General features: G+C 45.7%; 2 protein-coding genes across 13 annotated transcripts; both read right to left on the bottom strand.

The window, feature by feature from the left end:
• Positions 1–5813: 5813 nt before the first annotated feature.
• Positions 5814–19278, bottom strand: ZNF34 (zinc finger protein 34). 12 transcript variants are annotated; one of them, XM_039254095.1, is made up of 8 exons: positions 19210–19271; positions 18760–18855; positions 13362–13446; positions 11107–11158; positions 10574–10667; positions 10207–10333; positions 9664–9783; positions 5814–7811 (listed from the first exon to the last, which is right to left on the bottom strand). In XM_039254095.1, the coding sequence occupies exons 3-8, from the start codon at positions 13435–13437 to the stop codon at positions 6451–6453; spliced, it is 1830 nt and encodes a 609-aa protein (XP_039110026.1). In that variant the 5' UTR covers positions 13438–13446; positions 18760–18855; positions 19210–19271; the 3' UTR covers positions 5814–6450. The 12 variants fall into 12 exon arrangements, with proteins under 12 accessions (XP_039110026.1, XP_039110027.1, XP_039110028.1 ...); XM_039254096.1 differs by lacking the exon at positions 18760–18855 and having other exon boundaries at positions 10624–10711; positions 19210–19274; XM_039254097.1 differs by lacking the exon at positions 18760–18855 and having other exon boundaries at positions 10624–10672; positions 19210–19274.
• A 1471-nt stretch (positions 19279–20749) lies between these two features.
• On the bottom strand, positions 20750–23377 carry RPL8 (ribosomal protein L8). Its single transcript, XM_039254116.1, has 6 exons — positions 23295–23377; positions 22917–23063; positions 22695–22836; positions 21987–22205; positions 21165–21280; positions 20750–20947 (listed from the first exon to the last, which is right to left on the bottom strand). Exons 2-6 carry the CDS (start codon positions 23052–23054, stop codon positions 20789–20791), a joined length of 774 nt encoding a protein of 257 aa, XP_039110047.1. The 5' UTR covers positions 23055–23063; positions 23295–23377; the 3' UTR covers positions 20750–20788.
• Positions 23378–24227: the final 850 nt, after the last annotated feature.

Raw genomic sequence — 24227 nt, 5'->3', positions numbered from 1 at the left:
AAAAAAAAATTTTTAAATAACTATTATGCTAACAAAGTAGATAACCTAGATGAAATGGACAAATTCCTAGAAACACACAATCTACTGCTGACTCATGAAGAAGCAGGAAATCTGAATAGACTTATAACTCTAAAAAGATTATATCAATGATCAAAAATCTCCCAACAAAGAAAAGCCCAACACAGATGCCTTCACTGGTCAATTCTTTTTTGTTTTCTTTTTTCTTTTTTCAAGAGAGAGAGCATGTGAGCTGGGGTAAGGGCAGAGGGAGACAGAATCTCAAGCAGGCTCCATGCTTAGCGAGGGGGCCAAGGCAGGGCTTGATCCCACAACCCTGGCATCCTGATCCAAGCTGAAATTTAAGAGTTGGATTCTCATCCAGCTAAGCCACCCAGTAACCCCTTCACCGGCCAATTCTACTGAACATTTAAAAAAGAAAAACACCAATCCACAAAATCTTCCCAAAATTAAAAGTGGAAGTGAAACTTCCTAACTCACTCTATGAGGTTAACCTAATGCTGATATCAAAGACAAGGACAAAAACTATGGATCAATATCCCTTATGAATTCAAAAATCTTTAATAAGGAGCATCTGGGTTGCTCAGTCAGTTGAGCGTCCCACTTTTGGTCTCAGCTCAGATCATGATCTCATGGTTTGTGAGTTCAAGCCCAACATCGGGCTCTACACTGAGTATATAGCCTGCTTGGGATTCTCTCCCCCCTCCCCCCAGGATAAATAAATAAACTGAAAAATCCTCAATAAAATACTAGCAAACTGAATTCAATAGCATATTGAAAAGGATTATATACTATGACCAAGTGGGGCTCATTCCCAGAATGAAAGAATGGTCAACATGAAAATCATTGTAATAGACACATTAACAGAATGAAGAAAAACCCCACAGAAACTTTTCAACTAATACAATAAAAGCTTTTGACAAAACTTCACAGTTGTTTTTTTAATGTTTAAATAAAAATGTTTATTTATTTTTTTTTAAATTTTTTTAATGTTTTTTTTTATTTCTTTCTTTTTTTTTTTTTTTTTAAATGTTTTATTTCTTTCTAGGAGAGAGAGAGAGAGAGAGAGCACGGAAGGGTCAGAGGGAGAGGGAGTGACAGACTGAAACAGGCTCCAGGCTCTGAGCTGGCAGTCAGCACAGAGCCCGACGCGGGGCTTGAACCCACGAACCGCGAGATCATGACCCAAGCGAAAGTCGGACGCTTAACCGACTAAGCCACCCAGGCGCCCCAATAATGTTTATTTTTGAGAGACAGAGTGCAAGCCGGGGAGGGGCAGAGAGAGGAGGAGACACAGAATCAGAAGCAGGCTCCAGGCTCTGAGCTGTCAGCACAGAGCCTGACGCGGGACTCAAACTAATAGACCACGAGATCATGACTTGAGCTGAAGCTGGACACTTAACCGACTGAACCACCCAAGTTGCCCCAAAATTTCACAGCTTCTTGATAAAAACATTCAATAAACTAGAAATAAGAAGAAACTTCCTCAACATGATAAAAATCATGTAAGAAAAACCTCATACATAATTGGGAAAGACTGAAGGCTTTACGATCAGAAACAAGAATGCTCATTTCTTTCTTAAAAATTTTTAAATGTTTATTTTGAGAGAGAGAGAAAGAGAAAGAGAGCAAGAACAGGGGAGGGGCAGACAGACAGAGGGAGAGAGAGAATCTCAAGCAGGCTCCTTGCTGTCAGCACAGAGCCCAACTCAGAGCTTAAACTCATGTACCATGAGATCGTGACCTGAGCCAAAATCAAGAGTCAGATGCTGAACCAACAGAGCCACCCAGGCACCCCACAGATGCTCACTTTTGCTACATCTATTCAACAAAGTACTGGAAATCCTAGCCAGAGCAATTAGGCAAGGAAAATAAATACAAACCACCCAATTTGGAAAAGAAGTAAAACTAGCTCAGTTTACAGATGACATGACCTTATATGTGGAAAACCCTAAAAATGCACACACCAGAACAAAGAAACAAGCAAAACCAAAATACAGAACCAAAAACATCTTAAGAACAAACTTATTCAGCAAATTAGCAGGATACAAGATCAAGACATAAAAATTAGCTGATTTCTATACATTAACAATGAACAAGGGCACCTGGGTGGCTCAGTCAGTTAAGCGTCCGACTTCAGCTCAGGTCATGATCTCACGGATTGTGAGTTCGAGCCCTGCGTTGGGCTCTGTGCTGACAGCTCGGAGCCTGGAGCCTGCCTTGGATTCTGTGTCTCATTCTCTCTGTCCCTCCCCCGCTTGGGCTCTGTCTCCCTCTGAAAAATATATTAAGTGTAAAAAAAAAAAATTTTAGGTCTTTACAAAACAATAATGCACAATCCAAAAAAGAAATTAAGAAAACAATCCTATTCACAATAGTAATAAAATAAATAAAATGCTTAGGAATAAATTTAGCAAAGGAAGCAACACTTGTACACTGAAAACCAGCGAAGATCATGAAGTTAAAGAACATATAAACAAATGAAAATACATCCCATGTTCATTGAATGGAAGACATGATATGATTAATACTACCCTACAGATCAGATGCAGTCCCTATCAAAAGCTGTGATCTTGCAGAAATAGAATAACTCATCCTAAAATTCATATGGAACCCCACATAGGGGTCCCAAATAGCCAAAAACATCTTGAAAAAGAACAAAGCTGGGGTATCTGGCTGGCTCAGCAGAATATGCAACTCTTGATTTCAGGGATGTGAGTCCGAGTCCCATGTTGAGTGTAGAGGTTAGTTAAAAGTAAAATCTTTAAGGGGCACCTGGGTGGCTCAGTCAGTTGAGTGTCCGACTTCGGCTCAGGTCACGATCTCCTGGTTCGGGAGTTCGGCCCCCACATCGGGCTCTGTGCTGACAGCTCAGAGCCTGGAGCCTGCTTCTGATTCTGTGTGTCTCTGCCCCTACCCTGCTCACTCTCTCTCAAAAATAAACATTAAAAAATAAATAAAATAAAATCTTAAAAAAAAAATAAAGGCACATGGGTGGCTCCATCGTTTTAAGTGTCAGACCCTTGATCTCTACTCAGGTCATGATCTCACAGTTCATGAGTTCAAGCCCCACATTGGGCTCCATGCTAACAGTGTGGAGGCTACCTGGGATTCTCTCTCTGCCCCTCCTCTTCTCACACTCTCTCTCTCATAGTTAACTTTTAAAAAAGCCAAAAGTTGAAGGACTTATTTCCTATTCTAAACTTCCTACAAAGCCATGGTAATCAACAGTATGGTGCTGGCATATAGATGAATTGAACTGAACCCAGAAATAAACTATTGCATATGTCATCAATTGATTTAAGTAAGGGCACAAGACCAATTTTTTATGAACTGTGTCCTCCCCCAACCATTCAGACGTTGAAGCTATAACCCCCAAGGTGACTGTATTTGTAGACAGGGATGGTCAACTGGTGATAAAGGTTAAATAAGGTCATAAATGTGGGGCCTAATCTGATAGGGCTGATGCCCTTATGAAAGGAAGAGACACCTGAGACCTTCTTCTCTACACGTGGGGACACAGTGAGAAGACAGCTGTGTCTAAGCCAGGAAGAAACCCTCACCAGGGCTGAGTTAACTGGCACCTTGGTCTTGGACTTACTCTCCAGAACTATGACAAACAGATTTGTTTTTGATAAATTTGTTTTTTAAGCCACCAGTTCTGTGGTATTTTAATGGCAGCCTGAGCCAATACAGGCATACCTTGTTTTATTGTGTTTTGCTTTATTGTGTTTCTTACAAACTAAAGATTTGTGGCAATCCCATGTCAAGCAAGTCTACTGGCAGCATTCTTTCAACAGCATTGATTCACTATGTGTCTATCACATTTTGGTAATTTTCTCAGTACTTCAAACTTTTTAATTATATCTGTTATGGTAATCTATAACCACCGATTATGACTCACTGAAAACTCAGATGATGGCTAGCATTTTTTAGAAATAAACTGTTTAAATTAAGGTATGTTATTGTACATTTAATACACTGTTGTATAAATGTTAACTTTTATATGAATTGGGAAACCACAAATTCATTTGACTTGCTTTCCTGAGATATGTGCTTTATCACAGTGGTCTGCAACGGAATCCACAATATCTTTGAGGTATGCCTATACACCCTTCAATGGGGAAAGCAAAGTCTTTTCAAAAAAAGTTGTTGGTGGGGGTACTGAGCCTGGGTGGCTCAGTCAGTTAAGTGTCCGACTCTTGGTTTTGGTCATGATCTCACGGTTTGTGGGTTCAAGCCCATCGGGCTCCATGCTGACACACAGACCCTACTTAGGACTCTCTCTCTCCCCTTCTTTGCCCATCCACAACTTGCACTCTCTCTCAAAAATAAACAAACATTTTTTTTTTTAGAAATATTATAAGGAAGGGGCGCCTGGGTGGCTTAGTCAGTTAAGCGTCCGACTTTCACTTAGGTCATGATCTCGCGGTTCGTGGGTTCGAGCCCTGCGTCGGGCTCTGTGCTGACTGCCAGCTCAGAGCCTGGAGCCTGTTTCAGAGTCTGTGACTCCCCCTCTCTCTGACCCTCCCCTACTCATGCTGTCTCTCTCTCTCTCTCTCCTAGAAATAAAAACAAAATAAAATAAAATAAAAAAGAAATATTGTAAGGAAAATTGGATGTCTACTTCCAAAAGAAGGAATTTGGACTCTTACCATATACCATATAGAAAAATTACTTCAAAATGGATCAAAGACCAAAAACATGTAAGACCTAAAACGACAGAACTCAGAAAAAAACAGAGGGGCAAATCTTCCTAACCTTGGACTTAGCAATTTCTTGAATAGGACACACAAAGCACAGACAACAACAGTAAAAAACAGTAAAAAAATTAACTGAACTTCATAAAAATTAAAAACTGTGCATCAAAGGACATTAACAACAGTAGACAGAACTCAAAGAATGAGGTTAATATTTGCAAATCATATATCTGATAAGGGATTACTATGCAAAATATACAAAGAACTATACCTCAATAATAAAAAAAGACCCAATTCAAATGTTGGCAAAGGACTAGGACAGACATTTCTCCAAAGAAGATATACAAATGGCCAATAAGTGCCTGAAAAGATGCTCAACATCATTAGTCATCACGGAAATGCAAACCAAAATCACAATGAGATACCACTTCACACCCATTAGTATAGGTATTTTTAAAAATGGAAAGATTGGGATGCCTAGCTGGTTCAGTCAGAAGAGCATGCCACTCTTCATCTCAGGGTTGTGAATTCAAGACCCATGTTGCATACAGAGATAAATAAATCAAAGATTAAAAAATGGAAAATAACAAATGTTGGCAGGAATATGGAGAAATTAGAACCTTCTAATCATTGCTGGTGGGAATGTATAACGTTACTGCCCACTGTGAAAAAGTCTGGCCACTCCTCAAAAAGTTAAACGTAGAATTACCATATGATCCAGCTATTTCACTCCCAGGATTAAACCCAAAAGTACTGAAAGGACCCAAGAAAATACTTGTATACCCATTCATACCAGCAGTATGCACAACAGCCAAAAAAGGTAGAAACACCCAAGTGCCCATTAACAGATGAATGGATAAACATGGTATCTACAAATCAAGGTCCTATTTTTCAGGCGTTAAAAAAAAAAGACGTTTGTGATACAGGCTACAACATGGATGAACCTTGAAGAAACATTATGCAAAGCGAAATCAGCTAGATAGAAAGGGCAAATACTGTATGACTTCACATATGAGGCAACTAGAATAGGCAAATGCATAGACAGAAAATAGAATAGACTGTCAGCAGCTGGGAGAAGGGGAAAATGGAGAGTTATTATTTAATGGGTACAGAGTTTCTGCTTCAGAGAGTAAAACAGTTCTGGAAATAGTGGTGATGGTAATACAACATTGTGAGTATATTTAACGCCACTGAGCTGTACATCTAAACATGGTAAAAATGATAAATTTTAGGTTATGTATATTTTACCACAATAAAAACAGCAATTATCAACTCTATTAAGATACACAGAAAAGCATCAAAATTATGCTAATCTTTAAAATTTACAAGATTTAAAAATATGTAAATATGTATGCTTCTTTCCAGTGTGAGTTTTCTAGGATCCAGGAACCAGTAAAAGTGAAGATCCTACGTGCTGCAACGTCAAGCATGTAGCATTTTCTTTCGATAACGCTCTGAACTGTGTGAAAGGAAGTTTATATTGAATCAGCAGTAATGGATTCATTTTCTAAGTGAGGGAGATTACAAGAACTTCTCCTTTTTGCTTACCTCTCTCTCAATTTATCTAAAATAAACATGCACTGCTTTGGGTTTAAGAAAAAAAGAGTTTTGTCTGTTTCTAATTAGAAATGCCCTTCATCTGTGACAACGCTGTATGGACAACAGATAGAGGGTGTGGGGGGTGGTCACATTGGGGAAGTGCACAGCAGAACTCATGGGCCCTCTTCCACGGTCACCTGGCGAAGTCTTCCCGGAGGTGAATCCTCTGATGCTGGCACATGTTGGAACTGTGCCGGAAGGCTTTCCCACACTTGCCACACTTATAGGGCTTCTCCCCAGTGTGGATCCTCCGGTGTTGGATGAGGTAAGTACCTTGGCTAAAGGCTTTCTTGCAATCGCTGCATTTGTACGGCTTCTCCCCGTGGTGTGACCTTTGGTGGTGGATGAGTCTGGAACTGTTGTGGAAGGCCTTCCCACACTCACTGCACTTGTACGGCTTCTCTCCCGTGTGGATCCTCTGATGCTGGATAAGGTGTGTGCTCTGGCTGAAGACTTTGCCACAGTCATTACATTCATAGGGCTTCTCCCCAGTGTGGCTTCTCTGATGTTCAACAAGTTTGGTTTTTTGGATGAAGGCTTTCTCACATTCATTACATTTATAGGGTTTCTCCCCAGTGTGAATTCTTTGATGTTGGATAAGGTTAGAACTTTGGGTGAAGCCTTTGCCACATTCTTTACACTCAAATGGCTTCTCTCCAGTGTGAGTGCGACGATGTCGGATGAGGATTGAGCCATCACTGAAGGCTTTCCCACAGTCACTGCACTTATAGGGTTTCTCTCCAGTGTGGATTCTCTGGTGATAAATAAGGGAAGAATAGGCGCTGAAGTGTTTCCCGCAATCACCACACTTGTAGGGCTTCTCCCCGGTGTGAATCCTCTGATGCTTCATGAGGTTGGGCCTTTGGTTGAACGTCTTCCCGCACTCACCACACCGGTAGGGGATCTCCCCTGAGTGCATCCTTCGGTGATTGATGAACTCACAGCTCTGGCTGAAGGCTTTACCACACTCTTCACACTTGTAGGGCTTTTCTTCACTGTGAAGCCTCTGGTGTTTGACGAGGTTAGCACTGTACCTGAAGGCTTTCCCACAGTAACCACAATAATGCAATTTTTTCCCAAGAGGAATTTTCTGATCTTCTTTAGCTATATTTGCACTGAAGGATTCCCCAGAATCATGAACTACGTTTGTCTTTTTTGACCTGTGTACACGCTTATGGTTATTGAGGTATGATCTCTGTTCGAAACTTTGTTCACATATATCACATTGGTGAGGTCTCTGGTCAGAGACGGAGCCTGACCGGAACGTGAGGCCCCCTGCAGACTCCTGGCAGCTCTCCTCATTGGTCCATGTGACTGGTCTCAGGCATCTCCGTTCCGCAGGTTTGTCCAGGCTCCCATCTGGCTCCCTGACACATGCATGGGCCTCTCCAGTCTCAGGTCCCTGAGAAACAGCCATCTGAAGCTGATCCAGTTCTTCCCCATCAAGCATGTCTCCCGAAGACAACTCATTGTACTCAGTCCGGGTCCCATGAGCTGAAACAAGAAACACATCTCAGGGTCACCTGTTCTGACTTCAGAAGGAAGGTACGAAGATGCTGTCAACTATCAGCACCATCCCAATTCCATCATCTCCAGAGGTACAACCCCTTGCAGAGATGAGAGCCTACAGCTTAGATGCTTAAAGACCTTACCCAAAGTTGTAGTCTTGTGTCATTTAAACCAGGCCTGACTCATTCTTCCTGCCTGCCTTCTGTCCACAAAGCCTTCCTAGGTGGGGCTATAGGGTGCAGGTCCTCATTACAAAGGGACAGAACATGGAAGCTTCATACCACCATGGAGACCAGTGGGGCCCTGAAAGTCACAGAGCACATCTGACAAAGAAGCGGGTCTAAGGACACCTAACAGCACTAACTCACCCCAAATTCACGGTAGGAAAACCAGTTGCCTCCTAAGGACATCAGAAGGCCAACCTCGTACTAACCATGGTCCCGGTGTCCCTGAGCTCTCCCTAGCAGGCCACATTCATTCCTGCATCTTTTCTCAGGGGCCTGAGAGGCAATCAGTTAGCTACTGGCCCCTTAAACTCAAGATGCCATACAGAACAGTTCCTGATACCCTCAAGCCCCCATTCCTTCCTTCCCTAACCAGTCATACACCAACTCCCCTTGCAGAAACATACTGTCACATATTCTCTGTGAACCAAGAGAAACATGCATAACAACCCCAAAATGGGGACAACAAAATGTCAGCAGGAATGGAAAATAATTTGGGGTGCCTAGGTGCCTGTTGGTTAAGCATCCAATACTTGATTTAAGCTCAGGTCATCATCTCACAGTTCGTGGATTCAAGTCCCGCATCCATGTGGAGTGTCCTTCGGATCTTCTCTCCCCCACAAAAGAACACCATGTGGCGATGAAAGAAAACAAACTGTGTACAGCATGGCAGCCCTCACAATGCTCAGATGCCCTGCATGAGACCAGACACAGAGCTAAGAGGCAGAGTGAAGGGCCCTGTGAGGAGCAGTGGGAAATGATAGGAGGCCCACTGGACTCCCAGAGAACTAGAAACGTTCTACATCTTGATTTGGAAGATTTTTACAAAAATTCACTGGGGCACCTGGGTGACTCAGTCGGTTAAGTGTCTGGCTTCGGCTCAGGTCACGATCTCATGGTTCGTGGGTTCAAGTCCCGCGTCGGGCTCTGTGCTGACAGCTCAGAGCCTGGAGCCTGTTTCAGATTCTGTGTCTCCCTCTCTCTCTGACCCTCCCCTGCTCACACGGTCTCTCTCTCTTTTATATATATATTATTTTTTAAAAAAAAAAAAAAAAAAAAAAAAAAAAAAAAAAAAAAAAAGCCCAGCTTCTTAAAAAAAAAAAAAAGAAAAAATTTAAAAAAATTCACTGAGCTATAAACTTAAGGTTTATCCTGGTTCTTCTAGAACCAGGGACACAACAGAACACACTGGTATCTGGGTGATGAGATACTCTATCTTGTATGGTCCATGACTGTCAAGTGGTCATTTTAGAAAAGGAGAGTGAAGCAACGGTCCCCACCACTATGGCCCTATCTGACCCTCCTCACAGGGCATGAACTCTGGAGGGCAGGGCTCCATGAGGTCCCACGGACTCAGCCTTCACTCAAGGCATATCTGAATGCCCTTTCTCTTCTCTGCCAACAATGACCCCTCTCACACTCCCAGAAGATTCAGCTCAAGAATTACCACAATGAGGTACTCAGCTGATGGAGGTGACCTGGATCTCAGCACAGGCTACTCCCAGGACTGCCCTGATGCACCTTGTTCTCAATTCCTGAGCTATTAACCACATACCCTGGACCCCAACAAATGCTTATTCAGCAACTGTTGGGAAAGTGGCCCCTTCACGCACCTGAGACACTCACTCTTCGTCGCCCTTTCCCCTTGACACCCTGTGCATCCAGGACCCACGGCTCATCCCCTCGCTCCAACTGTGTGATCACCCCAGGCTTGGGACCTGCATGTCCAGCTCCTAGGAAGAAACAGGACCTGGGGTTAGTGCCAAGGATCAGGGCTGCACTGAGCGTGATCTCACAGGATCTCCTTCCTGTGGCAGAAGGAGGAGCACAGGCAAAGTGGGGTGACAGGGAATCTGGACACTCTGGAGGGCTGGGGGTGGTCATGAAGAGACCTGAGCACAGGGAACAAGAGCACAGAGGGCTCTCTCCACTTGGGAGGGACACAATCCCTCTCGGGAGGGGTCTGTCTTGGGGCTGGAGCAGGGAGGCACTCTTATCTGGGAGCTCAGAGTCAGATGAGAGAAGTACAGACTGGCCCCACCTCTGTGTAGACCAGGCCTGCCTAGGACCAGGGGGTGAGGCCCCCAGCCCAACCCCTGCTGAGCCCTCAGTTCCCAGGGCTGTTCCCTGAGCTGCATCCTAGTGAGGGGCCTTACCCAGGGAGACCAGATTCCTGTAGGTCTCCAGCATCACGTCCCTGTAGAGGCCCCTCTGAGCAGGGCCCAGACGGCCCCACTCCTCCCGGGAGAATAGCACGGCCACGTCCTCAAAGGTCACCTCAGCCTGGAATGACAAGGGCTGCTGCAGGCCCAGGTGCGGCTCAGGGTGGGCCCTGGGGGCAGGGGCCGCAGAAGCATACTAGGAGCAGCGACACAGGGGCGACTACAGAAATGATCCCCCAGCATGACCCAGGGGAGTAGCCCGAGCCCTGGGCTGATAAGCCAGCTAACTCAGGAAGTCTGGGGAGTCCCAGGGTCACCACTCTTCTGCTCAACGCCCCCGACCAGACATGCCTGACAGTACCTGCTGAGGCAGAGGAGACTTCACACCTCCCAGGGAAAATGGATGCTCACCTGCGGCAGGGCAGACAGGTGGAATGCCGCCATCGCCTGGTACCCTGCGCTTCCAAGGGAAGGAAGTGGGCAGTAAGTCACACTGGTGCTGAGGAAAGAGAGAGGAACACGTGGAGGCCCAGCCTGGCCCCTCCTGTGGCACCTTCAGGACTATGTTCACCCCCATCAGGGCACAGCTCGCCTCCCAGGCCTGTCCTGCCCAACCCTGCGCCCAGTACACGTACACGTGCCCAACTCCTCAGGTCATCTGTTCCCCTCAACCTCCCTGACACGCCAAGCTATCTCATTCAGGAGGAAGATGAAGATACTCATTTACTTTATGTGAGAAAGTAAAGACAACATGGTATGTGTTGAGAAGAAAAAGAAAAAAAAAATCAACAGAAGGCAGAGAACAAAGTCAAAGTACAGATGGCAAAAAATACAAAAGCGATAGGAACAATTCAGTGGATGAGTGATGAAAAGAAATAAAATGATTAAACTCACCTACTAGAAGCACCAGACTCTCCGACAGATGCACAAAATGCATCTACATAACCTAAAAAAAAAAAGTAAGGCAGAAATGCTGGATGTAAGACAAACACTAATGAAAATAAAGCTATAAAAGATATATACCTTTTCTTTACCTTTTTTTTTTTTTTTTAATGTTTTATTTATTTCTGAGAGAGAGAGAGAGAAAGACAGCGTGAGCAGGAGGGGGCAGAGAGAGAGGGAGATACAGAATCTGAAGCAGCCTCCAGCCTCTGAGCTGGCTGTCAGAACAGAGCCTGACATGGGGCTTGAACCCACAAACCGTGAGACCATGACCTGAGCCGAAGTCGGACGCTTAACTGACTGAGCCACCCAGACTCCCCAACCTTTAAAGCTCTTTATTGAAATATGACTTTTACGAAGAAAAGTCAAGAAATCCTGAACACATAGCTCAAGGGTTTGTGAGACCATGACCTGAGCCGAAGTCGGACGCTTAACTGACTGAGCCACCCAGACTCCCCAACCTTTAAAGCTCTTTATTGAAATATGACTTTTACGAAGAAGAGTCAAGAAATCCTGAACACATAGCTCAAGGGGCAATCACAAGGGCCCACACCCTCAGAACCAGTCCTGAGGTCTGCTTTCCTGCCCCTGTGAGCACTACTTCCTCCCTGAACTGCCAAGAGTGAAACTCTACCCTGAATGTCACCACCACGGATCAGCTGTGCTTCTGGTGAACTTCATCGAAGGACCAATAAGCTGTCCACACTCTTCTGGCTACTTCCCCTCATTCATGGTATTTCTGAACTTACTATGCATTGCTATGTGTGGTTCACCATTTATTTATACCAATTAAGACAGAACTGAAAGCAAAACTCATTAATGAATAATACACATAAATAAAAAGGAAATCCACCAAAAAGCTGTAATTACAGACACGCATGTATCTACCAACAAACTCAAACTGGAGAAAGCCAATGCTAACTGAAGTAGCAAAGAGGAACCTGGCACACCTCCCCTGGAATGAGAGATTTTAACACACTTCCCTCAGAAGCAAGAGACTGAGGAGAGAATAGTTACTTGAAACATAGAGAATACACATTTTCCAAGATGTACATTCAAAACTATTGAAAAAATCTCACAAACCAGGCCACAAGGAAAGATTTGAAAACTTCCAAAAGCTGACATCATTTGGCAAAACATTCTCTCATCAGATTGTTGTTATGCTAGAAACAGATGCTAGAAACAAGCACCCCTTTCCAGAAAACCTTAGAAATGGAAACAAAGGCCACCTAACAAAAAATGTACATTGTTCGAAATTTTTTTAATGTTTATTTATTTATTTTGAGAGAGAGAGCACGAGCAGGGGAGGGGCATATAGAGAGGGAGAAAGAGAATCCCAAACAGGCTCCACACCATCAGTGCATAGCCCAACAAGGGGCTTGAACTCACCAAACAAGAGATCATGACCCCAGCCAAAAACAAGAGTCAGACACTTAACCAACTGAGCCACACAGGCACCCCGAAAAAGGTGCATTCTTAATGCACTTATTTTAGCATAAGACAGACTGAAAAAAATGATCTAAACATTCAATAAGAAATTAAACACAGACTAAGAAAACTGAATTCAAAAAAAGATAGAAGAAAATAAAGAACATTCGATTTAAAGAAACAAAATAATCTCTGGGGCACCTGGGTACTTCAGCTGGTTTAGCATCTGACTTGATTTCAGCTCAAGTCATGACCTGACCTCACAGTTTGTGAGATAGAACCCCAAGATGGACTCCATACTAACAGTGTGGAGCCTGCTTGGGATTCTCTCTCCCTCCTCTCTCTGCCCTGCACCCCTCTTGTGCACATACTCTCTCTCAAAATAAACATTTAAAAATATTTAAATTAAGAAACAGAAAATACCTCAACACTAGTTCTTTAAAATGCTAATAACAAACATCTGGCAAGTCTAATGCAGGGGAGGCAGCAGAAAAGAGATGGAAAAAGAAATGCTATTAAAAACAAAAAAGTTGGGCAGGGGGCAACCGGGTGGCTCAGTCAGTTGAGCATCCAACTCTCCATTTTGGCTGAGGTCATGACTTGAGGGTCATGGGATCAAGCCCCATATCAGGCTTCATGCTGAGAATGGAGCCAGCTTAAGATTCTCTCCCCCCACCACCAGTTCCTCTCCTCTACTCACTCTCTCTCTAAGAAATGAAATGAAATGAAATGAAATGAAATGAAATGAAATGAAATGGAGGGGACACAACTCTACATACCATACATGCAGCAATGGCCATCAGAGTGTGGTCCAAAATGCCGGGAACAAAATGGTAAAACTTTATTGAAGGACATTAAAAAGACCTATGGATAAACAGACAGTATTCATAAATAGGAAGACTCAATATCATAAAAATGTCAACTCTCCTCAACTAAACTAATTAATTCTGTGCAATCAAAACTCCAACAGGACATAATGTGAAATCTCACCAAAATGACTTAATATCATAATGATCCACAATTAACCAAGACGGTGTCAAAAAAGAACTAAGATAGGCAAGGGCATGCCTACCACCTAGCAAGACTTACTGTAAGGCTACAATAATAAGAGCAAAGTGTGAGCACAGTAAAGAAGATCGGGAACAGACCCATGCATATGTTAATGGCATGCTATTCATAATGGTGCCAATACAACTGATTTTCCATAGGAAAATAAAATTCAATCCCTGCCTCCTATGGCAAACAAAAGTATATTTTAAGCACATAGAAGACCTAAATACTTTTTAAAAATTACAGCTATTCTAAGCAAATAATATGCAAAATACAGTCCATAGAAGAAAAATTGTTTAATTTTACTCCAAAATTATTTTTCCGTACAAGACACAACAAAATTAAAAGACAAGATGCAGAGGGGGGCCTCGGTGGCTCAGTCGGTTAAGCATCCGACTTTGGCTCAGGTCATGATCTCATGGTTCATGGGTTTGAACCCCATGTCAGGCTCTGTGCTGACAGCTTGGAGCCTGGAGCCTACTTCACATTCTGTGTCTCCCTCTCTCTCTCCTCCTCTCCAGCTTGTCTCTCTCAAAAATAAATATACACTAATATTAAAAAAAAAAAAAAAGGCAAGATGCAGAGTGAAAGACATAAGAAAAGATACACAGAATATATTTTAAAATACAAAAAAAGGAAAAGATCATTAATTTAAGAAAGTAAACACATGATGACTTGGTAAGTCACAGATAATGAAATCAAAGAGTCCAATAAACAGTTGAAATCCTCTTCAATGTCATTGAGAATTCGAGAAATATAAATTCAAGACTTCTCTCCCCAAAGACTGGGGAAAATATAAAACGTTTCACAATATCAAATGTTGAAGACATAAGGAACAATGAGATCTTCAGAGTCCTATAGAGTATAAACTGGTACAGTCATGTGGAAATACACCTGGCACCACCTAGCAGAGCTGAAACCCTGCAAATTCAGTCAGAAACCCTAATTCTAAGTATGTGCCCTATAAAACTCTTGCTAATGCACACAAGAAGATACACAAGAATGTTAGCATGTGCTTGTGTACCAAAAAAACAAAAAAACTTCAATATCTACCATCAGCGAACAGTCACACCGCCAGTTGTTGAAAGAAATGAACCACATCAATGTCAGAGGCAGTATAAAGCTGTAAGATTGAGTGAAACTGTTAAGTGTAGAGTATCAACAGTATATAATGGTATGCAAGTGGTGTGCAGATTTTTAAACACAAATACACTAGTAGGTAGGTAAAGGTATAAGAAAATGTGTTGACAGCAAAATAATAACAGTGAAAAGGCACTTAAGAAACAGGAGAAAATATTCACAAACCATTTATCTGATAAGGAATCAAGATCTAAAATATATAAAGACCTCACACAATTCAGTAGGAAAAAAAAAAACCCAAAAGCCCAACTTAAAATGAGCAAAGAACCTAAATTTCTCCCCTAAAAGACACAAGAATGACTAGCAGGCACATGAAAAAGTACTCAAGATCACTAGAGAACTGCAAACAAAACCACAACGAGTCATCACCTCACACCTGTCAGAATGAGCATTATCAAAAAGCGCAAGAAAATGTTGGTGAGGATACGGGAAAAAGGGAGCCCTTGTGCACTGTTGGTGGGAATATAAAGTGGGGCAGCCATTCTGGAAACCAATGTGGAGGTGCTTCAAAACACTGAAAATAGGGGCACCTGGGTGGCTCAGTCAGTTAAGCGTCCAACTTCAGCTCAGGTCATGATCTCATGGTCCATGGGTTTGGGCCTCACATTGGGCTCTGTGTTGGCAGCTCAGAGCCTGGAGCCAACTTCGGATTCTGTGTCTCCCTCTCTCTCTGACCCTCCCCTGCTCACACTGTCTCTCTTCCTCTCTCTCAGATATAAATAAAACATTAAAAAGAGATTGAAAAAAATTAAAAATAAAACTAGCACATGATCCACCAACCCCACTTGTTATATTATCCAAAGGAAATGAAATCACTACCTCAAAAAGAGATGTGCACTCCCATAGTCACTGAAGCATTATTCACAATAGGCAAGACATGGAAACAACCTAAGTGCTCTAGAGAGATGAAGGGATATAGGATGTGATATATACACACAATGGAATGCTACTCTGCCATAAAGAATGAAATCTTGCCATTTGCTACAACATGGGTAAACCTGGAAAATATTATGCTAAGTGAAATAAACTAGACACAGAAAGACAAATACTATATAACAAATGCTACTAGAAAGACACAAAAAGATAAATACTACTAGACACAGAAAGACAAATATATCTCACTAACATGTATCTAAGAGTCCATAGAAGCAGAGTGTAGAATGATGGTAAGGTGCTAGGGTTTGGGGGTTGGGGAAAATGCACAGATATTCATCAGAGTACAACTTTCAGTTGCTCATGATGACTAAGTTCTGGAGATACAATGTACAGCCCTGTGACAACAGTTAACACTACTGTATTGTAACTGTGAAACTTGCTCAGAGGGTAGATCTTAAACATCCTTACCACAGAGAAAACAAAAAAAGGGCTTCTGGGCGGCTCAGTTGGTTAAGCACCCGACTCTTGATATCAGCTCCAGTCATGATCTCACTGTTCCTAAGACTGAGACCTGTGTCCAGCTCTGTGCTGACAGCAAGGAACATGTTTGTAATTGTCTCTCTCCTTCTTTCTCTGTCTCTCCCCCACTCATGCTTGCTCTCTCCCTCAAAAAAAAAAAAAAAAAAAAAAAAAAAAAAAAAAAAAAAAACAAATGATGCCTACGTGAGGTGATGGACATGTTAATTAAGTTGAATGTGATTATCTTACAATGTATACACAGATCAAAACATCAAGTGTACACCTAAAATTTATACAATTCCTGTTTATCAATTACATCCCAATAAAACTAAAACAAAAAAACCCAAAAAACTGCTGAAAGTATGTTGTTCAAAATAAGGGTTGCTTTAGGGAAGCAAATAGGACTGGGTACCATGCCTCTAAGAGCAATTTCGCTTCAACAGCTTTCTTAAAAAAATACCATATGTCAAGCTGTATTACAAAGCTGTAATCCTGAAAAAAGTATGGTACTGGCATAAAAACATACTCAGATCAAAGGAACAGAATAGAGAACCCAGAAATGGACCCACAAACATACGGACAACTAATCTCTGACAAAGCAGGAAAGAATATCCAATGGAATAAAGACAGTCTCTTCACCAAGTGGTGCTGGGAACACTGGACAGCGACATGCAGAAAAATGAGCCTGGACCACCTTCTTACACCATACACAAAACAAACTCAAAATGGATGAAAGACCTAAATGCAAGACAGGAAGCCATCAAAATCTTCGAGGAGAAAGCAGGGAAGAACCTCTTTGACCTCGGCTGCAGCAACTTCTTACTCAACACATCTCTGGAGGCAAGGGAAAATAAAAAGATTCTGCCCAGTGAGGGAAACAATCAGCAAAACCAAAAGGCAACTGATGGAATGAGAGAAGATATGTGCAAACAACGTATCAGATGAAGGGTTGGTATCCAAAATCTATAAAGAACTCATCAAACTCAACATCCAAACAACAAATAGTCCAATGGAGAAATGGGCAAAAGACGTGAATAGACACTTCTCCAAAGAAGACATCCAGATGCCAACCGACACATGAAAAGATGCTCAACATTGCTCATCATCAGAGAAATACAAATCAAAACCACCATGAGATACCACCTCACACCTGTCAGAATGGCTAACATTAACAACTCAGGCAACAACAGATGTTGGCAAGAATGCAGAGAAAGAGGAACCCGATTGCACTGCTGGTGGGAATGCAAACCGGCGTAGCCACTCTGGAAAACAGTGTGGAGGTGTCACAAAAAATTAAAAATAGAACTACCCTATGACCCAGCAATTGCACTAGTAGCTATTTACTCAAGGGATATAGGTGTGCTGTTTTGAAGGAGCATATGCTGCACCCAATGTTTATAGCAGCACTACTGACAACAGCCAAAGTACGGAAAGAGCCCAAATGTCCATCGATGGATGAATGGATGAAGATGTGGTTTATATACAATGGGGTATTACCTGGCAACCAAAAAGAATGAAATCTTGCCATTTGCAGCTACAAGCAACTAGAGGGCATTACGTAAACAAAATTAACCAGTCAGAGAAAGACAAATATCATAGGACTTCACTTATATGAGGACTTTAAGATACAAAACAGATGAACATAAGGGAAGGGAAGCAAAAGTAATATAAAAACAGGGAGGGGAACAAAATATAAGAGACTCTTGAATACGGAAAACAGAGGTTTACTGCAGGGGTTGTGGGAGGGGGGGTTGGCTAAAAGGGTGATGTGCATTAAGGAATCTACTCGTGAAATCATTGTTTTTGTTGCGCTATACGCTAACTAACTTGGATGTAAATTTAAAAAACAAATTAAATAAAAATAAAAATTAGGGGTGCCTGGCTGGCTCAATCAGTAGAGCATAGGACTCTTAACCTCTCAGACTCAGGAGTTCAAGCCCCCCTTTCTCATGGAGCCTACTTGGGGGAAAAAAAAAAAAGAGGGGGAGGGGCACCTCTCAGTCCCTACAGCATGAGTCTTCCTTGACCTTGGGTTTTGCTTAAAACAAACATTTTTTTTTCTCAATGAAAAGCTTGAAATACACGTGGCATACCTAGTCACTAGGGTTTAATAATTTAGTCTCCAAATGTTTTCAAAGCACAAAAACGTGGCGCATTTTTTTTACTTAAAAAATCTTCAGTTCCTGACCTTGAATAGAGACCGCTAAAAAGAAATCAAAATGTGGCTGCTAAGAGAAAAGCCGGGAAGCGCCAGAGGCAAAAGGGAGTGGGAAGGGCTGTGTATCAGTGGGAACTGCTGAAGAGGAAGCCAAGAGCACGGGAGGAGGGATGGTAAATGGGAAGGACAAGAGTTGACAGAAAACCGTGTGTTTTGGCACTAACTGCCCCAAGCTAGAGACGAAGTGAGGAGAGAGATGGGGCTAGGGGCAGCGAACAGGGGGAATCAGTGAAGAAGCAGGGGCGGGGGGCAGAGGGCGGGGAGGTGGAGGGCTGGGGAGAACTGGGGAGTACAGCCTGGACCCACATGCGAGGGAAAGACTCGGTTCAAGCAGGGGGCTAGGGTAGCGGGGTGAACTTGGAGAGCTGGTTTACCGTCTGCAGGGTGGAGAGGAGCTTGGAAGGAGCGGGTCTCGAGTCACCAGGCCATGAGGGTCCCGGGCATCCCGGGACGCAACCCCTTGGGGCGACCTGAGGACAGGAATCCGGTGGAGAGACCCCCAGGCTCCCGGAGTCAGAAGACCCGGGAAGGGGAGTCTCGCGCGAACGACTCCAGGCCAGGGCGAGCGGACAGGGGGACGCCAGACTTGGGGAGGACACCAGTCGGGGTTGGGGACCCATCGGAAAACGCCGGGGCAGAAACAGGGCTTTTCGAGGGGACTCCCGAGAGTGGGGAGGGGGCCTGCCCGAGGGACCCCAGGCGGGAGATATCGGCCGCGGGATGGGCCCCGGCCCGCCCGAGCATCGCGGTGGCTACAGGGAAGGGCTGACGCCCTGTGCCCGGGAGACCTCCCGGTCACCGCCGACCCGCCCAGCCACACTCACCTCAGTACCGCAGAAGAACCGCCGCGGGGCCAGGCCCCACTAGCCCCACCGGCCGTGGCGAGCCAAATCCACCGGAAGTGACGCCCCCACCCGCGTCCGAACCAGCGGCACCTTCAGGCCGCTCTGGGAAACGGACTCCACGTCTCGGTAGTTTGTCTCTGAGGAACTGGAAACTCAGTGCGGGAAATTGCGTGCGCCGCCACCGGGTGGCAGCCTGAAACCATGACCCCGAAGCTTCAGCTCGGAGGCAAGGGGAGGCTTAGGGATCTACTTCGGAAGACTAATAAATTACACCAATTTTCAGTGAAAAGCTCTCTAGTAATCCCTCAAGGCGCTGCTACCAACAAAAGACCTGGTCCTTTCCTTTACAGAGGCAAAGCCACGAGATCACCAAGATGTTTAATGGTTACAGCCCGTTTTGTTAGGCATACTGAACCCAAACTGTCCACTCTAACTAGAGTAAGGGCTTCCCCTGGGTACCTGCTACTGGAACAAGGCCTCCCAGGGCCACTTCTTGGATCCCCAAGGGTAAAGCAGTGGCAGGTAACAGGTCAGGTGACCAAGCCTAGCCTTCTTTCATTTAGGAGCAATTCCCACTCTCCCTACCCATGACCAAGGCCTAGCCTTGCTAGGGTCACTGTCTAAGTGGAGTGGGTTGTCAAGAGGCCAGTGGAGACCAGGAAAGCAAGACCTGGGGGGAAGGTTCATGTTATGGACATGTGGACCCCAACAAGGAGCCACCTGGCAACAAAAATGGTCTTCTCTCTAGTGAGAGACAGCCTAGGGCATACAGCCTCTCAAAACAACCCGGAGGTGACGGGTTCCAATGCACTCAGATGGTCCCCAAGAACTCAGTCCCTTGCCTTGCTGCACGCAGTCTGTACAAGGAGCTTTCTACCTCAACGAGCCACCTACTCTTATCCTCAACCTTCCTGCCTCAAGGGATTACTTAGAGAGGCCTGCAGCCCCTGCTTTGGCTCACACTGGCTCACAAAGGGAACCACTGGGGCAGGGGGTTCTGGGAAACAGGTGTCCTGGTGCTGAGGCACTGATGAGCCTATCATCTCGGTGCCAGGCTGGATCAGCAGCATCTGCCTTGGTTCTACCACCTTTGATGAGCCTGTTCGAAGTTTGGGACAAGGGACACTGGGCCAACAGGAAGCCCATTTGTTCTTAGAAACAGGTTAACCTGACTCCGTCCTGGTCCTGGCTTCCCACTGCAGGATAGCTTCCTGGCTCTCCAGCCTGCAGCTTCAGGAGCACCACCGTGCCCCCAAAACATCCACACCCTCACCTAGATCCTCTAAGCACTTGTAAAGTTAACACAAGATGTGGATAAAATTCTCTGCTCTGTGTACTGCAGGACAGGGTAGTTTCCAGGATCAAGGTGTGAAGATCCCTAGCACCCCCACCTGAGTTTTCCAGAGCTTTCACTGTTCACTGGCACATCTAACTTCATCTTCCTCCTCCCAACACAAAGGGCTCGACAGCAGTCCTCCGGGCAAGGACCCTTCCCTCTGAAACCATGAGCAAGCACAGCTTCGTGGCAAAAGGACAGATTTTATTAAGCTCCTCATCCCTAGTTCTCTTTCTCTTGCACAGTCTTGGTTCCCCGGAGACGCCCAGTCCGGCGGGCAGCAATAAGACCCACTTTGCGACCAGCAGGAGCATCTCTGCGAATAGTAGAGGGTTTGCCAATGTGCTGGTGGTTGCCACCTCCGAAAGGATGCTCCACAGGCTGCAAGAAAAGCAGTATTAATATAAGGGCGTGGACCCCATCTTTCTCAGGACTTGGTTAAGAGTAGGATCAACTGACATGTGCCAACAAACTATAACACAAGAGAGGCTCACGTTAGAGAGCACAGAAAGGGAACACTCCAGGAAAGGGCCTGTTGGTGCAGCCTCTCAGCCCCCAATCCCTGAACATCCCAACTGCCCATTTCTGGGCTACTTACATTCATGGCCACACCACGTACACGTGGCCAGCAATTCCTCTTTGCCTTATACTTGTGGTATGCACGCCCAGCCTTCAGAATGGGCTTGTCTATGCGGCCGCCTCCAGCTACCACACCTGTTGGGGAGATGAGGCACCTCAGAGAGGTGCACCATACCCTCCCAGAACTTCAGGACCCTATGAGGCAGAAAGCATCCTTGCCAGTACGCCACCCCCACACAAATCACCCTCCTACAGTCCTACACCATCACACAACTCCCAAAATTTCATTAACACCCTGAAACTACCACCCGGCATTAAAACCCTTGCAACCTAGCAACTGACATTAAGTTTCTTCCAGATTTCTCAGGCACCCAAGCCAGGCCTTTCCCCACGTAATCTGTAATGTCGATCTCAACCCATGATTCTCCAGGGAAGCCCCCACTTTGCCCTGACTGACCACGTCACTCAATCTAACTTCCAAACACCAACAAGATGGCTATCCCAGCCTGACACATATCTTGGACAATTTTGCTTACTTTGAAAACCTACATTCAATGGCATCCCTTGGGTTTGCCACAAGAATTTAAAAACGTTGCCCAAATAGGAAAGCAAACAAACCAGAGTTGCCTCTTTAAGGCATGCACTGGGTAGCTTTTTGAAAAGTGAACACATCCTTGAAAAAGCTCTTAACTTCACAGATGTGACAACAGGAATCACAGAAGTACAGATGAGGCCACACTACAGACAACCCTGCCTAACAGGCCCCAAAGCCCAGGTCTAGATGTTGACTGATCACAGGCGACTCACAGCACACAGTATTCAACTGCTGCCTGCCACTCACCAACGACAGCTCTGTTGGCTGAAGAAATGACTTTCTTTGAGCCTGAGGGCAGCTTCACTCGAGTCTTCTTGGTCTCTGGATTGTGGGAGATGACAGTAGCGTAGTTTCCTGAAGCTCGGGCCAACTTGCCCCGGTCACCAGGCTTCTCCTCCAGACAACACACGATAGTGCCCTCAGGCATAGTGCCCACTGGGAGCACATTGCCTATGTTGAGCTGGGCTGCAAGAAGCACCATAGGTGAGTACAGCAAAGTGGTCCTCCTTAACTGCTGCTGATCAGAAGCAAACCTGCTCCCTCTGTAAGTCCCCAAGGACGACAGCACAGCACTCAACGTCCAGCCTCCTTCTAAGGAGCTCTCTGGGCACCGCATCTGGTACGTTTAGCCAAACAGGTCTCACTAAAGAAGACTTTTGCCTAGATGTTTCTCCTCGGACTGAGGATGTGAGCCTCCACTGGCAACCACAGGTCCAGTCCCCTCTCCATTCTGACCTTCAATCCCAGAGATAAAGCTTATCCTTTTTTTTTTTTTTTTTTTTTAAATATTTCCAAGTTTACTGCGGGGGGGGGGGTGCTCGCAAGCGAGTCAGGCGCACAGAAAGGGGCGAAAGAAAATCCCAAAGAAGCTCCACACCGTCAGCGTCAACCCCACCGCGGGACTCGACGCCACCAACCCGCAGACGAGGCAACCCAGGCGTCCGCGAAGCTTACCCTTCTTGCCACAGTACACGAACTGGCCGGTGTGGATGCCCTCGGCAGCGATGAACAACTCCGTCCGCTTCTTAAATCGGTACGGATCCCGAAATACTACCTTGGCGAGGGGTGCACCGCGGCCCGGGTCGTGGATGATGTCCTGCGGGCGGAGGCGGCATGAGCGGCAGGTCCTTGGCGGGGTGCCCCGTGTCCCCACCCGCCCGGGCGGGCTCCCCGCACCTTCACGATGCCCTTGATGTAGCCGTGCCGTTCGGCGAAGTCCACGGCTCGAAGACGCGCAGCTCCCTTGCGGTGCTTCACGTGCGCGCGGAACACCGAGCCGGCGCCCTTTCTCTGCCCACGGATTACGCGGCCCATGGCGGCGGTCTGGAGGCGGCTTACGGTCAGCGCCCGGGCGGTCCAGGTACCCCCGCCACCCCAGCTTCAGGGTCCCAGTTCCCCAGGATCCTCCCTCCAGGTCTAGACGCTTTCCCACACCCATCCCTGACCGTGCGCCCCAGCTCTTTCTCAAGAATCCCGCCGGGGTTCGTAGGGGTCCCCAGGGCAGGGGATGAAGGCGGATGGTACCAGAGCCGCCGCGCCACAAACACGTCCTACCTGCTACCCAGCGCGGCCGGAAGAGAAGTCGTAGCGGAGGAGAGCCGCCTTATCTTCCGGGGCGGGGCCGATAACTCCTTGACCTTCCGGCACGGCCGTAAGCCCAGTGCACGCCGGGATTTGTAGTCATTCCGCGAGTGCCGTCGGCCCTTTCCCGGCCGCCGTGGCCTCTGCGCAGGCGCATTGGGATGGCAGGTCCCGCGGAGCCCAGGGTCCCTGAGGTCACAGATGACCCGATCTGCAGCCGGGTCCGTGTGGGCGGGGCCCGGGAAGAGGCTGGAGGGAAGTCCGGACATCAAAGAAGTCTCCCGGAGGGCGAGCGTTGCCCACTAAGCGGCCGAGGAGACCCACTGAGGGGTTGAGTGACTTTCCAGGGTTAGGTACCCCCCCCCCCCCGATAGAGCGACTTACTCCGGGCGCGGAATAGGAGGACTGCTCTCTCGGCCTGAGGTTATTAGCTTTTTTGTAGGGCAAGGACCCCTTTCTAGGGTGAGGTCCATTCTTGTAGGGTTGTGAGCCCCCTTTTAAAATGGGTGGACCGGAATACTACATGGCAACGAGAAAGAGTGAAATCTGACCACGTGTAACAACATGGATGGACCTTGAGGGTGTTATGCTGAGCGAAATAAGTCAGGCAGAGAACAAATATCATATGTTTGCACGTACAGGAGGGTTAGGAGGAATTTAACGGAGGACCAAGGGGGAGAAGAAGGGAGGAAATAGTGGGGGAGAGGGAGAGAGGCAAACCATGAGAGACTCTTGAATACTGAGAACAAACTGAGGGCTGATGGGGGTGGGGGGGGCAGGGGGGAGATGGGCATGGAGGAGGGCACTTGTGGGGATGAGCACTGGGTGTTATATGAAACCAGCTTGACAATAAACTATTTGTAAAAATTTATTAATTAATTAATTTTTAAAAAAGGAAAAAAATAA

Source organism: Hyaena hyaena, unplaced genomic scaffold, assembly GCF_003009895.1.
Source record: "Hyaena hyaena isolate Hyena2069 unplaced genomic scaffold, ASM300989v1 scaffold_474, whole genome shotgun sequence".
NCBI classification, from domain to species: Eukaryota; Metazoa; Chordata; class Mammalia; order Carnivora; family Hyaenidae; genus Hyaena; species Hyaena hyaena.
This window is presented reverse-complemented; position numbering and strand designations above follow the sequence as displayed.

Bases quoted from the DNA above. Each gene is read 5' to 3' on its own strand.
- RPL8 (XM_039254116.1), bottom strand. From the start codon at position 23,054: ATGGGCCGCGTAATCCGTGGGCAGAGAAAGGGCGCCGGCTCGGTGTTC. The intron at 22,206-22,694 runs GTAAGCTTCGCG...TGCTTCTTGCAG, and splicing joins CGTGTACTGTGGCAAGAAGG to CCCAGCTCAACATAGGCAAT. The intron at 21,281-21,986 runs GTGAGTGGCAGG...TCTCCCCAACAG, and splicing joins AGCCAACAGAGCTGTCGTTG to GTGTGGTAGCTGGAGGCGGC.
- ZNF34 (XM_039254094.1), bottom strand. From the start codon at position 13,437: ATGTCCTTCAATAAAGTTTTACCATTTTGTTCCCGGCATTTTGGACCA. The intron at 10,668-11,106 runs GTGAGTTTAATC...TTGGAAGCGCAG, and splicing joins GAGTCTGGTGCTTCTAGTAG to GGTACCAGGCGATGGCGGCA. The intron at 9,784-10,206 runs GTAAGGCCCCTC...GTTTCTTCCTAG, and splicing joins CAGGAATCTGGTCTCCCTGG to GAGCTGGACATGCAGGTCCC.